General features: G+C 49.7%; 1 protein-coding gene across 1 annotated transcript in view; it reads left to right on the forward strand.

Annotated features, from left to right (window-relative positions):
* Positions 1 to 5,668, forward strand: part of STARD10 (StAR related lipid transfer domain containing 10) — a 55,330-nt gene extending 49,662 nt beyond the window's left edge. Inside the window, exons 5-6 of the mRNA XM_081002398.1 lie at positions 2,543 to 2,595; positions 4,993 to 5,668. Of these exons, the coding sequence (XP_080858524.1) occupies positions 2,543 to 2,595; positions 4,993 to 5,220 (281 nt within the window). The 3' untranslated portion in view covers positions 5,221 to 5,668. The remainder of the gene's footprint in view (positions 1 to 2,542; positions 2,596 to 4,992) is intronic.
* The last annotated feature ends 10,550 nt before the right edge of the window (positions 5,669 to 16,218 follow it).

Genomic DNA, 16,218 nt, shown 5'->3' on the forward strand with positions numbered 1-16,218 from the left:
AGCCTTCTGCCGCGGGCAAAAAAAGGAGAGGAAGCCGGGCGGGCGGGCGGGCGGGCTGGCTGGCGGGGGTCTGGCTGCGCCTGCTGCTGCCGTTGCCGCTGCTGCCGGGCTTTGACAGCTTGGTGAAGCGGAGGGAGAGGAGCTTTATGGTAATTGCGGCTCTCTCTCCACTGGCCGCCTGGGTAGTGAGCCAAGCTGAGCAGGGAGTCTGGCGAGGGGGCGGGAAGAGACTTTTCCACCTCGCCTGGTCAAAAAGGAGAGCGGAGTCTCCTCAGGGCGCCCTCAGGCAGGGCAGGGCAGGGCAAGGCAAGCAGAGCGAGGAGGAGAGAGAGGGGAAGGGGGGGGAAGCAGCCAGGAAACGCTGCGGTGTGGAGGAGGAATCAATTAAGGAGAGAAAGCGAAAAGCCTTGGAGAAAGGGAAAAAAGGAAAGAAAAGAGGCAGCTCCAGGAGAGCGCGGGGGAAAGAGAAGCCTCGCTGCTGCTGCTTGGGAGAGTAAATTACTGTACTTGCCTTGCCCCGGGTTAGGGGGCGCAAATTATTTGCCTTGCCCCGGGTTAGGGGGCGCAAATTACTTGCCTTGCCCCGGGTGCTGATAACCCACGCTACGCCGCTGGAAGGCCCAGTTTGGGGGTGCCTGTTCTAAGAGAACAAGGGAGGCGTTGGTGGCGAGTTCTCCGGAAAAATATCACTGCCTATCGTAGTATGGAATGTATGGCATATCCTTGTGTGTGTGTGTCGATGCAATGAGGCAAGATCCAATGAAGGAGGAGCTTCCTGTCCTTCTTGCACTGTGGCACAAAGGTGATTTGGGGTGGGTGGGTGTGCGCGCACCAATACCGCTCCTTGCCAGGGGCGCAAGGGACCCTCAATACGCCTCTTTATTTTAGGAGGACCCTCCTTGTCCGTCAAGCAGCTTGGCTCGACTTATGTTCTTTTGCTTCGGGGCTTCCCATCATGGTCATCTGTTTATAATAATAATAATAATTATTATTATTCCCCAGCCACTCTGGGTGGCTCTGCATTGAGTGTTAAAAACAATACAGCATTAAATATTAAAAGCTTCTCTGAACAGGGCTGCCTTCAGATGTCTTCTAAAAGTCTGGTAGTTGTTCTCTTTGACATCTGGTGGGAGGGCGTTCCACAGTGCTGGTGCCACTACCAAGAAGGCCCTCTGCCTGGTTCCCTGTAACCTCACGTCTCCCAATGAGGGAACCGCCAGAAGGCTCTCGGCGCTGGACCTCCGTGTCTGGGCTGAAAGATGGGGGTGGAGACGCTCCTTCAGATATACAGGACCAAGGCCGTTTAGGGCTTTCAAGGTCAGCACCAACACTTTGAATTGTGCCGGGAAACGTACTGGGAGCCAATGTAGGTCTTTCAAGACGGGTGTTATGTGGTCCTGGCGGCCGCTCCCAGTCCCCAGTCTAGCTGCTGCATTCTGGATTAATTGCAGTTTCCGGGTCACCTTCAAAGGTAGCCCCATGTAGAGTGCATTGCAGTAGTCCAAGCGGGAGATAAGTGTTTGGTCACTGTGGGGCCAGGACTCTAGATTAGACGGGCCGCTAGCCAGACCCATCATCCCAGGCCCTCCCATCCCCTCCAACATTTCTCCGGGGGGGAAAGGGACGTCCTATTCCATTCCCCTCCAACGTTTCCCTGGTGAAGAGAAAGTGGGACATTCCAGGATCAAATCAGAAACTGGGACGGCTTCCGTAATTCTGGGACTGTCCCTGGAAAATCAGGACACTTTGAGGGTGTGCTCTGCCATTCATAGAACCACAGAATTGTAGAGTCAGAAGGGTCCCCATGTAGTCATCTAGTCCAATCCCCTGCAATGCAGGAATCCCGACTAAATAATCCTTGACAGATGCCCATCAATCTTCTGCTTAAAAACCTCCAAGGAAGGAGAGTCGTTGTTCCAGTTATTTTGGAAGGGTGCAGAAAAACCATCTTATGAGATTTGGGGGCAAGGTGTCCATTGCTTTGGGATTTTGGTTTGCAAGCCTGGGGTTGAAAACCACATACCGTATTTTTCTATGTATAACACGCCCCCTGTTTTTTGGGACTCCAAATTGAGAAATGGGGGGGGGGGGGAGTGTTGTTGAGCTTTTTGGGGGGTGGTTGCCGAAAATTGCTCACCCACAAGACCACCACAGCCAATCGCACACACCAATCCTGCAGGTTCGCCAAAAGCAAGCACCAATCAGCCACCCATTTGCAGCAGCAGAAAATCGCCAGTGGACCTTGCCGCACCTGCCAATCACAAGAAAATACGCTGATGACAATCTCCTGATCACAGCAGCCGCCAATACCCCATCCTGCCTCTCCACTATCCGTGTCTAATACAACCCCAAAAATTTACCATACTTTTTTAGTAAAGTAACCTCGTCTTATACATGGAAAAATACGGTATGTAGGGGCCAAGACGCCAGGGACTGTGTTTCCTTCCCGCCTGCATTTTGTACACCTTTTTCGGGTGGGTGTTTTCTTCTCCTTGGGGTACGGGGCTGTGTCGCACTCTAAAAACTCTTCTCCCCTCCTCAGGTTCTTTGCCAAAGTGGGTGGTGAACAAGTCCTCGCAGTTCCTCGCTCCAAAAGTAAGTCAAGAAAACCGTCCCTCCTTCCTCTGCCTCTTTCGTCCCGCCAACCGGCTGCCCGTTGTCCGTGTTTCCCTTTACTTGCCAGCCTCATCCTTAGGCTCTCCATGGAAACAATAAGTGTGTGGACTTTTGCTGGTGACGCAGAGGAAAAGCATGTTTCCTGGGGGATCACAAATGGGGCTACACAGGACCCCCAAAGGATCTGGCAGAGCCCCTTTGGCTAAACTCATTTTCTGCATGTGAGACAAACGGGTTATTTATTATTTTATGCCTTTTTTATCTTGCCTTTTTCTCCATGGTTCTTCCCCCCCCCTCCTATTTTAGTTCCCACAACAACCCTGGGAGGGAGACAGGGACTGGCTCAGTGAGCTCCATGGCCAGTTGGGGACTCGAACCCTGGTCTCTCCTAGGCCAGAGGCCAATGCTCCAACCGCTACACCCTACTGCCTCTCTCATATTATTCAGGATCCATCTTGAAAAACTTTTGCAAAAAGGTTCGATAACGTTTGGCCTTTATTGAGCCTCCTTTCTGATTTGCTTGTTGGCTGTTTACACTTGGTCACATTCCAAATCCGTTCCTAATTTTCTCAGTCACTTCCCTAACTGCAAAAAAATAAAATAAAAATCCATTTATTTTTCTGTGCCAGGGAAACAAGAGTCTTTCATGGTGCAAACCCCATGGTTCCTGTGATGCGCTTAGGCTTCTCCCTCAAAACACTGGCATTCTTGAGGCGCCTCAAAATGAGCCAGTATGGTATAGTGGTTAGAGGACTTTGGAAAGACCACAGTTCGAATCCTCCCACTTGACTGTGGTTCTCAGTGGCTGGACCTTGACTCAGTCTCTGCCTTCTCTCAGGGCTGCTTTGGGGATTAAATGAAGGGGAGAGCTATGTCCGTCAGTTCCTCTGAGAGAAAAGGCAGGCTATAAACGCCATGCCATGGCATGCCGCAGGCAGCTTTCCACAGATGGCCATTTCTTCCAAGAGCGCCCCCTTGTGATGCGATTGGAATTTTATCTCACGGAATCATCGAATCGGGTGGGACCCCTCCCGATCATCTAGTCCAGCCCCGTGCAATGCAACTAAATAATCCTTGCTTCTACTTAAAAATCTCTGATGAAGGAGAGTCGTTGTTACCAGTCAGGGGCCTCAGGAAAACACCCATAGTTTCTGTGCGTTTTGGCTGAAACTGCCAAGGGGGAAAAATGAGATTTTAAAGGCGCTTGCTGTTTCGTTCCTGCCCAAAGCACCTGCGATGAAGCCTGGGCTCACATGCGCTGGCTCTCCAGGCTGCCGAACGTGAGGCTGGCATTGCGCTGGACTTCCTTCGATGCTGACACCCACAGAGGGCACCTGAGCTCACTGCCGTCTCCCGTGACCTGGGCAGGTCACCCTCTTGCCGCGTTGCTCTCCTTTTCCATGAGCCCATCGCTGGATTAATTAGCCCTGTGGCTGAGATGTCACGTTAAACCCCTCCATGGCACCGGAGAACAGAGCAGATCAGCAAATGAGACGATACCTCCATTTAATTAAAAAACCCAGAACTGCAAGAGAGAGCGAGAGAGAGTGAGAGAGAGCACACACATTTGTTCTTTGCGAGCATATTAGCTTTCCAGAGGCGGAAGGCGTCTTGAGTTTTTCTGGGGTTTCTGCCCAGCAAAGGAGGCCTGTTTTTTGAATTTCATTTCATTTCATCGTCTGGGGATTTCCCCCCCTCCACCTGGGGGGGGAACAGATGACAACAACGCTGTTCTTTTGCTTCAGAAATTGAGGTGGGTTATGAGATCCAGAAGGCCGTGTGGTGAAATTGAACGCATAAGCCCTGCACATGTCTGAAATGCAGGGCCAGAGAGATGCAGCTTTGTGGCCTATAATAATAATAATAATAATAATAATAATAATAATACCCGGCCACTCTGGGTAGCTTCCAACAAAAGGTTAGAAATACATTAAAACATCAGTTATTAAAAACTTCCCTAAACAGGGCTGCCTTCAGATGTCTTCTAAATGTCAGATAGTTGTTTATTTCATTGATGTCTGATGGGAGGGAGCCACCACCAAGAAGGCCCTCTGCCCGGTTCCCTGTAACCTCACTTCTCGCAGGGAGGGAACCACCAGAAGACTCTCGGAGCTGGACCTCAGTGTCCGGGCTGAATGATGAGGAGATCGTATCTATATACTTTTCTAACTGTCTTTTTACCAGCGCAGCTTCCTCTGGCTGGTAGAGCACGAGACTCTTAATCTCAGGGCTGCGATTTCGAGTCTCACGTTGGGCATTGCAGGGGGTTGGACTAGATGACCTTGGGGGGCCCCTTCCAACTCTAGGATTCCACGGCCGGAGCGCCCCCTGCTTTGGCCTCGGCTGCTTCCTCTTTCCCTCTCTCTTCCCCTCCAGGCGATGAAGAAGATGCACAAGGCTTGCTTAAAGTACCCAGACTGGAAGCAGAAACACAACCCGCATTTCAAGCCCTGGCTGTACCCGGAGCAGAACACCCTGGCCAGCCTGGCTCTCTCAGATCTGGCCATCCAGCACGCCGACTCCCTCGAGAACATCGACGAGAGCAGCCTCTCTGAGACCAAAGACGACCGGGGCGAAGCCAGCGACGAGGACAGCGTCAACTGAACGCCACCCATCGGCCTCTCCTCCTCCCCATTCGCGCACCCGGCCTTTGTTTTGTCTGTGTGACCCAGGCCTCGGCCAGCCGGGGTTCGCCGGCTCTTTTGGACTACAACTCCCACGGCGCCGGCTGGGCCTTCTGGGAGTTGTGGCTCAAAAGAGCGGCGGGGCCCCAGCTTGCCAAAGGCCGGCGTCACCAACGCAGTTTGTGTTTTCTGAAAAGATACCTCCACGCCTGTCTGGCACTCTCAGTGGTGCAGGGGGGAAGGAAAGCGGGTTGGGATGGATGACCTTGGGGGATCCCTTTTTATCCTCCCCCCCCCCCACCGTTCTATGATCTCCACTCACAGGTGTAGCAAAGCACTCACTTGTCCCCTCTCCGGGTGTTTTGGTCTATAATTCCCATCAGCCCCAACCAAGACAGCCTTATGATGCCCAGTGGCGGAGTTTGGGCTCTCAGATTTCAGCGGCGCATTGAACTGCTCCAAAATCCAGTCCCCATCCCACCCTGCCTCTTACCACCCGTTGCTTGTCACTGTAGCGGCGCCCAGTGCAGGTGAACCGGTCGCGCTCCTCTAAATCCACATCCAGCTGGTTGGAGTTGTAGTTCGAAGCAGCCTGGAGGGCTCCCGGGCGCCGAAGGCTGGCGGAACCAATGCAGTTTGTGGCTTTTAAACCGGTCCCCTCTCCAGGCGCTTTGTGCCACAACTCCCACCAGCCCCACCTGAGACAGCCTTAAGACGCCGCGGCTGGTGGGAACTGTAGTTCGAAACATCTTGAGGGTGCCCAGCTGGGGAATGGGTGGCGGAAATAAGACTTTTCCTTGGACGGACCAGGTGTCCTTTCCCCTTTTGGGTTCCTTGTCCGTCCAAACGACTGCTTAGGCAACAGATCCCTGCCCTGCCCTCGGTTTCAAACACACATTTTCTACCGAGCCACAATTCTGTGGGTGCTTTGCAATGGTTTGCAAATGGGTGGAGAAGCAAATTTCAAATTTTCTGCTCCAGATTGCTGCCTCCCTCCCCCCCAACCATCCGGATTTCAGGTCCTGGCCGTGACTGGTGGGGCCCCTTTCCCTGCAAATCTTGTCCCCCCCCCCCCGCGGAGGTAGCTGAAGAAAACACTCTGGACGCTCCCAGGAGCCTTGTACATCTATTCGTCTGGTTCAGTGGCTGCTATTTTTCACTCTTTTCTGTGTTTCTCCGTAATTGTTATTAGAGCTGCCTCTTAAGGGTTGGGGGAAAGTCTTTTCTTTCTGGTGTGCTTGTGATGGCCGTGGAGGGAGCTTCTGTTTTTGCAGGCAGGGTGTGGGGGTCTTTTCGCAATAGGTTTGGGGGCTGAAGTCTCCCGCAGGCTTCCTCCTTCAATCCTCTTGCCTTCTTTCTCTCCCTGCAAAATCTGGCAGCCTTTGGCGTGGAATTTAGCCACTCACAGATCTGGGGTTTGAAGACTGTTTTATTGGGGGGGGGGGCTGGCTCCTTGAAGCCTCTTTTGCATTTCGGGGGGGGGTTGGGTTGGGTGGGGGCAAAAGAAGAAGAAGAAGCGAGATTTCATACGTTGTTATCGGAGCCGTTTATTTGAAAATAAAAGAATTCAAGCAAGCCTGCATGTTTTCTTTCTTTGCATTGGAAGCGGCCGAGATAATAATAATAATAATAATAATAATAATAATAATAATAATAATAATTTATTATTTATACCCTGCCCATCTGGCTGGGCTTCCCCAGCCACTCTGGGAGGCTTCCAACAAAGTATTAAAATACCGTAATACATCAAACATTAAAATCTTCCCTAAACAGGGCTGATAAAAGATCCAGAAACCGACCCTTGTAAGGAATGGTTGAGAGAGTTGGGTATCTTTGGCCTGCAGAAGAGGAGACTGAGAGGCGATATGAACCGCCCTGTGACCTTTGGATGAAAGGAGGTATATAAATTTAATAACTATATGAGAGCCACCTTCAAATATCTCAAAGGGCTGTCCCCCAGAAGATGGGGCGAGCGATGGTGATGACAGAAACGAGGGCATTTTCTGCAACCAGACTGAAAACGTTGTTGGGACATGGTCGCCAGGACCCAACATCCTTGCCAAAACATTTTTTAAAATGTTATTATTTTATTAAATTGATAATACACAAGGATAACAGAGTATTCAAACAATTCAATAAAATGGACCAAAAAAAAAGTGAGTGTGGTCAGGAGATGAAAGGAAAATATTTAAAGAAATGTGTGCAAACGAGGCAATATGGCAGTATGCCAAGATATGGCATAAACATTGGATCACAAACTCTCATAATCAAAAATAGCACCAGATTATATCATTTTTGGATGGCATTTGCCATATATGCAACTTTTATGATTTTTTTCATTTCTTTTGTTAAAGGTATAATACTTGGAAAACATTAAGAAATATTCACTATCCCTCAAAGAAGTAGTAGTAGTAGTAATAATAATAATAATAATAATAATAATAATAATAATAATATAATAGCCTTGCTTTCCAGAATGCGAATGCTTTTACTAAAGACTGAACATCTGGCGCCCTCGTGTGGAGGCACGTGGAAATACTTGTGTGTGTGAAACAGCGCCACCTGCTGCCTCCTTTCATGCTCATATCATAAGAAAAATGCCCAAATCCACGTGAGGGCAATATAATAATTGCAGCAGTGGGGACCCTTTTTTGGCCCCGCCCCTACGGGACAACTATGGACGAGGCAGCCCACCTGCCAATCCATCCGTTCTGACTGGCCTGACCCGGCAGCTGGACTCTTCTGAAGTTTAAGCCAAATAAAATATCATAAAGTAGCCTGCGAGCTTTTGATTCCTCCCCAATAGTTGATCTTGCTGGGGGCAAAAACCATGAAGTGGGGAAGGAGAGAGAGAACAATCTGTGTCCTTTGTTTTGTTGTTTAGTCGTTTAGTTGTGTCCTACTCTTCATGACCCCCTGGACCAGAGCACGCCAGGCACTCCTGTCTTCCACTGCCTCCTGCACTTGGGTCAAACTCATGTTCGTAGCTTCGAGAACACTGTCCAACCATCTCATCCTCCATCGTCCCCTTCTCCTTGTGCTCTCCATCTTTCCCAACATCAGGGTCTTTTCCAGGGAGTCTTCTCTTCTCAGGAGGTGGCCAAAGTCTTGGAGCCTCAGCTTCAGGATCTGTCCTTCCAGTGAGCACTCAGGGCTGATTTCCTTCTGAATGGATAGGTTGGATCTTCTTGCAGTCCATGGGACTCTCAAGAGTCTCCTCCAACACCAGAATTCAAAAGCATCCATTCTTCGGCGATCAGCCTTCTTTATGGTCCAGCTCTCACTTCCATACATCACCACTGGGAAAACCATAGCTTTAACTATACGGACCTTTATTGGCAAGGTGATGTCTCTGCTTTTAAAGATGCTGTCTAGGTTTGTCATTGCTCTGTGTCCTTAGGACATCCCTTTTTCCATCGGAGGGTATTGAGTTATGTGCCCCCCAAGCCAAGGTGATAAGTAACTGTACAATCTTTAGAAGACATCTGAAGGCAGGCCTGCATAGGGAAGTCTTTTTTAATGTTTAATTTTCTATTGTGCTTTTATATACGGTGGTTCCTTGGTTCTCAGACTTAATCTGTTCTGGAAGTCTGTTCCAAAACCAACGCATTCCAAAACCAAGGTGCGCTTTCCCATAGAAAGGAATGCAAAATGGATTAATCTGTTCCAGACTTTTAAAACCCCCTAATACAGCAATTTAACATGAATTTTTACTATCTAATGAGACCATTGATCCATAAAATGAAAGTAATAAACAATGCACTGCAGTCACACACACAATCAATCAATCAATCAATCTGTCAATCAGTAGCTGAACTGGGTTCCACGCAGTCACAAAAACAAAACGAAAAAGAGCTGCAAAAACAAAACCACAAAACAAATAGCAAAAACAGACAGACCTCAGTGTAACGCTCAAAACGGAAGTGTGGCACTCAAATTGGAAGCGTAACACTCAAAGCGGAGCACGTTCGGCTTCCAAAAAAAGTTCACCAACCGGTAATTCTGGGTTTGCAGTGTTTGGGTTCCAAGTTGTTTGAGAACCAAAGTGTTTGAGAACCAAAGTACCACTGTATGTTGGAAGCCGCCCAGAGAGGCTGGGGCAACCAAGTCAAATGGGTGGGATATAAATAAAAAAAATAGTAGTAGCTCCCCTCCCCCCCATAAATAAGCCAAAACATAATGCCAGTAACCTGAATATTCAAAGTGCTTTCAATTATTATGTGCTGTACTTTGGGAACAGAATTGTAGCATTCTAGGCTTTGGGTCTACTAGACAGCACGTCTCAGCTCTGCTTCCAGAGTTGGAGGCAGCAACGCTTCTGAATCCCAGTTGCTGGAAACCCCAGGAGAGGACAGGGGTCTTGTGTTCGAGTCCTGCTTATGGTTTTCCCATAAGGGGCATCCGGTTGGCCCCTGTGAGAAGAGGATCCTGGACTGGAGGGGGATCTGGCTGCAGCCTCTTCTGATGTCCTCATCGTTAGGCAGTCTTGGCTGCCCTCCAGATGTTTTTGGCTGCAGCTGTCCTGGCTGAGGCCAATGGGGATTGTCGTCCAAAACATCTGGAGCATCCCAGCTGGGCTGTAGCGTGTTGCGATGTTGGGGATTTGTTTGGCGCATGGCGATATTGCAAAGCATGGAAGCTGGTTGAGGCTGCCTCTGCTGCTCCTTTGCCCCATGTCAACTGAAGAGCAGAAGAACGTAAAACAAAAACGCCCTGCCGGGTCAGGCCAGTAGCCCATATAGAGTCCAGCCTCCTGTTCTCACAGCAGCCAATCAGTTCCCTGTGGGAGATCCACAAGCAGGATTCGAACACAAGAGCCTCTCTTCCCTCTCGCGGTTTCCAGCAACTGAGATTCAGAAGCGTTGCTGTCTCCAACTGGGGAGGGCAGAGCCGAGCCATTAGGGGCTCTCTCAATTCATTTGTCGCATCCCCTTTTAAAGCCTCTGTGATGGCCTGGGATTCAGACTTGGATGCTGAACCTGAGGGATCCCAGCCTGCACAGGATTCCCCACCTCCAGAACCAGCTGAGCCGGGGCTGGGGCATGAGCCTAAAGGGTCCTCACCTGTGCTGGATCCTCAGGTGCAGGCACCAGCTGAGTCTGCTCTGGCTCCTGAGGTGATGGAGGACCCATTGCCTGCAGATGCTCCACTCTCAGCCCCGTCAGAGAAAGCTGAGGTTGCCTCGGGGTCCGGTAACCCTCCAGCCTCTCCTGAGCTGCAGAGGCTCAGGGTTAGAGAGGCGAGTCAACAGAGGATCGGGGCCGCCCTATGCCTCGGGGCAGATAAAAGCCAGCCAGCCCCAGTTCCAAGTTGCAGGAGCAACATTGTTGGTTGCTAGTTCCTGCCTGAGCTCCTGACCCGCCCTGGCTCCCTGCTTGCAAGCCTCTTCCTGACTTCACCCAACTCCCTGCCCTGCACCCAGCTTCAGCTACTACGGACTGCCTCCTCATTGCACCTTTGACCATGGACCAGACTTGGACCTCGCCTCTCTGGTAACCCACGGGACCAGCACAGCCTCCCAAGCTGGCAGCAAGTTCCTGTGGCAGTGAGTTCCATAGTTTGCCTCTGTGCTGCATGAAGAAGTCCCTTCTTTTTCTCTTCCCTGCCTCTTCCTTGGAGGCCCCTGAGTTCTACTGCTCTGAGAGAGGGAGAAACAGAGAAACCCTTTTCTCTAACCACTTTCTCCAGGCAATGCATCCATTTATGCAATTCTGTCAGGTCACCTTTTCCCTAACCCTAAAAAGTCCCAAACTCTGCAACCTTTCTCTCTTGTGGGTTCACTCAATTGGCTCAATCATTTCAGCTGCCCTTTCCTGCACCTTTCCCAATGCTGCAATATCCCCCTTGAGGCAAGGCAACCGGAATTGCTTCTCTCTCTCTCCCTTTCCTTTTTATTCCAAGTAAATATTCCCCGTTTTTTATTCCTCCCACGGCACACGGATCTCGTTTAACGGAAAGGAAAGTCCTGGTCCCCTTGAGATTTTGCTCTCCTCCTCATCCCACCTCCGGGATGATGCACAACTCCAGGTGAGTCTCTCAGGGGCACCTTTTGGGGAGTTAGGATGGGTGCCTCGGATGCCAGGGGCACAGAGGTGAAGGGAGGGAGAGGCAGAGAGGCAGAGGAGGAGGAGGAGGAGGAGGAGGAGGAGGAGGAGGAGGAGGAGGCCTGGGCGCCTTGTGCTGAGTCATCGCAGTGGTGGCATCGCCAGCTGCTCCCGCTGAGTCATGCTTTTGTTGCATGCGAACCATCGCCATGGCACTGGGGTGCCAATCTTATTTATTTATTCCTTTGATTGTTCGTGCAATTCATAGGGCTTCCTGGAAGCCGAATGCTTGGAGTGGCAAACAGGACTTTAATGCCAGAGGGCGCGTTTGGGGCACTGCCTTCTGGCTGACCCTCCTCCAGGGCCCACAGCAGAAGATGCTGACCTATACTGAGTCCATCTAGTTCAGTAGTGTCTACACTGGCAGGCAGAGGCTCTTTAGGATTTCAGACAGAATCTCTCCCCTGCCGCTGAGCCATGGCCTCATCCTAGAATCCTAGAATCCTAGAATCATAGAGTTGGAAGAGACCACAAGGGCCATTGAGTCCAACCCCCTGCCAAGCAGGAAACACCATCAGAGCACTCCTGACATATGGTTGTCAAGCCTCTGCTTAAAGACCTCCAAAGAAGGAGACTCCACCACACTCCTTGGCAGCAAATTCCACTGTCGAACAGCTCTTACTGTCAGGAAGTTCTTCCTAATGTTTAGGTGGAATCTTCTTTCTTGTAGTTTGGATCCATTGCTCCGTGTCCGCTTCTCTGGAGCAGCAGAAAACAACTTTTCTCCCTCCTCTATGTGACATCCTTTTATATATTTGAACATGGCTATCATATCACCCCTTAACCTCCTCTTCTCCAGGCTAAACATGCCCAGCTCCCTTAGCCGTTCCTCATAAGGCATCGTTTCCAGGCCTTTGACCATTTTGGTTGCCCTCCTCTGGACACGTTCCAGTTTGTCAGTGTCCTTCTTGAACTGTGGTGCCCAGAACTGGACACAGTACTCCAGGTGAGGTCTGACCAGGGCAGAATACAGTGGCACTATTACTTCCCTTGATCTAGATGCTATACTCCTATTGATGCAGTCCAGAATTGCATTGGCTTTTTTAGCTGCCGCGTCACACTGTTGGCTCATGTCAAGTTTGTGGTCAACCAAGACTCCTAGATCCTTTTCACATGTACTGCTCTCAAGCCAGGTGTCCCCCATCTTGTATTTGTGCCTCTCATTTTTTTTTGCCCAAGTGCAATACTTTACATTTCTCCCTGTTAAAATTCATCTTGTTTGTTTTTGCCCAGTTCTCTAATCTGTCAAGGTCGTTTTGAAGTGTGATCCTGTCCTCTGGGGTGTTAGCCACCCCTCCCAGTTTGGTGTCGATCTGCAAATTTGTATATCCTGTATGTCCGTGGTGGTCTCTTGCCAAATGCAAGGCGGTTCTTTTAAAATGAGGTTCAGAAGCAATACCAAACACAAGCGAGTGAGAAGATTAAAGGTTTTATTCTCAACAGCAAGCAATTTCTCAAAACAATGTCCAACATCAAAGAAGGTACCCAGCACTATCACTTCCTCCCAACTAACTGACTGAGACATTAAAGGCTGCTCTTCATCCCATCAGAGAACTTAAGAAGATACAAGGGGAGGGGAAAGGAACAGAGGCAGGAAGAGTAAGCATGTCAGATTGCTAACTCCTTGAAATACCATTTATCTTCCGGATGCAGTGCCCATACAGGTGGGCAGGGCTGAGGCGAGAAAGGGGAATGCCACCCGAGCACCCCTCCTCTCTCACAGTCAGGGCTTCAAAGAAGCATTTTATCCAGGGCTTTGAGAGACCATCCTGGGCTGCTGTGGGACGAAGGGAGGAAGAAATCCCTGCATTGCAGGGGGTTGGACTAGATGACCGCTGGGGATCCTGGCACAACTCTCCAGTTCTCTGAGGGGAAAGCTAAAAATAAAGTAAAAATAAAGAAACCATGAAGATTGCAGCCATGGGAATGGGGATTCGCCCTCACCTTTCCAGGAAGATTGTATCCTCTGGGGATGGAAGGATCTGCCAAACTCAGTTCTATCAGTTTCTGCTTCTTCTATCCTAAAATTTGGGGTTTTTTTACATTTCTACAGCAACTTGCAAATATTCCTTTAAAAAATTCCAGTGTGCATTTCTCCCAGTAAACACATTTTTGATTGTGGTTTTGTTGCACACATTTCCTCCACTATTTTCATAAACACGGGTTGGTTGGGAAACTGCCAAGAAGATTTTGAACAAGCGCGAATTTCAAAGGACTTTTCGGATCTTGCAATGTTTGAAAAAGCGCAAAGTTAAGAAATCCGGCTATAAGTGTGAAGTGAATCAAATATCTTCCCCCGCAAGAATTCGGTTTCAAAATGCCTTCTGTGGGAGCCCATTCAAGGCTCTCCCCATTAAATCTCATCCTGCCCCCCCCCCCCCAGCACATTCACCCAACCTAATTTTCAGCCCTATTTCAGAAGGGGGAGCGTTTGCTAACATTCCACCACATGCATTCCCCCCCCTGACCTGAGCAACTTTGGGTAATTAATAATACTGATACTATGTGGCTTTATCCAATGGATTTCAAAAGAAGGTGCTTATTCCGGACAATGATTTGTAGGCAGTCAGGGTAGAGAACCCACATTGGAGGCAAATCTCAAAATCTGTGGCCATGTTGCACCAAGCGCTGGGTCTTGATGCAAGTCCAGGAATCGGACTCCAGAGGGGGCCAGTGGTCCAGTTCATCACTAAAGTATTTCATTTGGCTCTTGAGCAGCTGAGTGGCAGCGCTGAACCCATGGCAGGGAGAGGAAGGCAAAAGCAGCCCCTCTGGACACATTTTAAATAATAATAATAATAATAATTTATAACCTGCCCATCTGGCTGGGTTTCCCCAGCCACTCTGGGCGGCTTCCAGCAAAATATTAAAATACAATAGTCCTTTGGATATTAAAAACTTCCCTAAACAGGGCTGCCTTCAGATGTCTTCTAAAAGTCAGGTAGTTGTTTATTTCCTTGACATCTGATGGGAGGGCGTTCCACAGGGAGGGAGCCACCACCAAAAAGGCCCTCTGCCTGGTTCCCTGTAACTTGGCTTCTCACAGGGAGGGAACTGCCAGAAGGCCCTCAGAGCTGGACCTCAGTGTCCGGGCAGAACTATGGAGGTGGAGACACTCCTTCAGGTATACTGGGCTGAGGCCATTTAGGGTTTTAAAGGTCAGCACCAACACACTGAATTGTGCTCGGAAACGTCCTGGGAGCCAATGCAGATCTCTCAGGACCGGTGTTATGTGGTCTTGGCGGCCGCTCCCAGTCACCAGTCTAGCTGCCGCATTCTGTGTGAGTTGTGCATTCATTGTTGCCCATGATGCAATGGGCGAGTCTTTTTGTTACGGTGCAATCCTTCTTTGCACAGCTGGGCTAGATTGGCCTGATGACCCAGCGGGCTCTTATTTCAGTATCCCCCTCATTTTTTACATGATTGCACCTTTGATGGTGTATTTGCCTGGGATTTGGTCTGTATCCGTCATGGATGCTTTAGCTGCGATGTCTGCCTTGTGCCAGGGTGGGGGTGGGCTAGATGACATTTGGGCTTCCCTCCCAACAGTCTACACATCTATGATTTAGGCTGCCTGCAATCCTGTCCCATCGAAGTGCATGGGACTTACTTTTGAGTAGGAATGGACAGGGTGGTGGTGATGCTTTAAAGGATGCCTGTTTTCCTTAAGCCATAATAATAATAATAATTAATAATAATACAATGGTGCACCATCAAGACCATTTTCCCAAATGGATATGGAGACAGCCCCCCGTTCAGCTGGCCCTAAAATAGGAGGAAGTTTGTGATATACAGTCACAGAACCATGGAGTTGGAAAACCCCAAGGATCATCTAGTCCAACCCCCAGCCAGGCAGGAATACGCAGCTGTCGCGCCACAACTGCAGCTAGAATTTTGTTAGCCAAGAATTGTAAAACACAAGAAGTGCCAACAGTGGAGGAATGGCAGATGAAGATGATGGACTTTTCGGAGCTAGCCGACCTGACTGAAGAGTCCGCGACCAGAAGGAGGAGGAGTACCAGGAGGAATGGAAGAAAGTTAAAGACTATTTAGTTAAATATGTTAAGATAATTTAAATAGAAAAACTTGCAAACACCAGATAGGCTTAGGATTTAAATATGTGATGCTATAGAATAACATGTTTAAATTCTATATGAAAAGAAAGAAAGATGTTAATGGATTAAGTAAATTTTATGAGAAATTTTCGGAAAACTGTTACAATGATATACATTGGAACTCAGCCAGGGGGATTCGAGGAAGTCACGTAACAATGTTATTAAGACTGGAATTATTATAGTTAGGATTTATGTTTGTTTGTTTATGAATTTTGGAAAATCAATAAAAAAAATTGGGGAAAAAAGAAAAAAGGAATACGCAGCTGTCCCTTAGGGGGCTCAAACCTGCGACCTCGGTGTTATCAGCACCAGCGCGCTCTAACCAACGGAGTGCAGTGCAAGAGGGGGGAACCCCCCCCCCCAGTTCCAAGGAGCCTTGCTGCTTGGGTGCAAAAGGTGCTCTCCTTCCCAACCCACCGCGCCTTTCCTCCGCCCCTCCCGCGGGGAAGTTCCCTCCCAGTTTTCCCCGGCGGAGAAAGGGAAGGAGGCAGGAGGAGGAGAGGAGGAGGAGGAGGAGGAGGAGCGGAGCCCGCGCGCGAAGGAGGAGCAGCTGCGGAGCAGCAAGCGCCTCGCCTGCACTACTCCTCTGCCCTCCTCTTGCGCCTTTCCTTTCTTTACGCGTCTCCGCCGAGGAGGAAAAAGAAGGGGGAAGGCGGCAGCGTCTGGCCAGCCCTTCCTCCGCCGGCCTGGAAGGAAGGAAAGAAGGCAGCCAGGCAGGAGGGCCGGCCGGGGAGGCGCTTGGCCGGCGGCGAGCGCTTC

Source organism: Podarcis pityusensis (genome assembly GCF_964106645.2).
Source record: "Podarcis pityusensis genome assembly, chromosome: 4".
In the NCBI taxonomy this organism is placed as follows: domain Eukaryota; kingdom Metazoa; phylum Chordata; class Lepidosauria; order Squamata; family Lacertidae; genus Podarcis; species Podarcis pityusensis.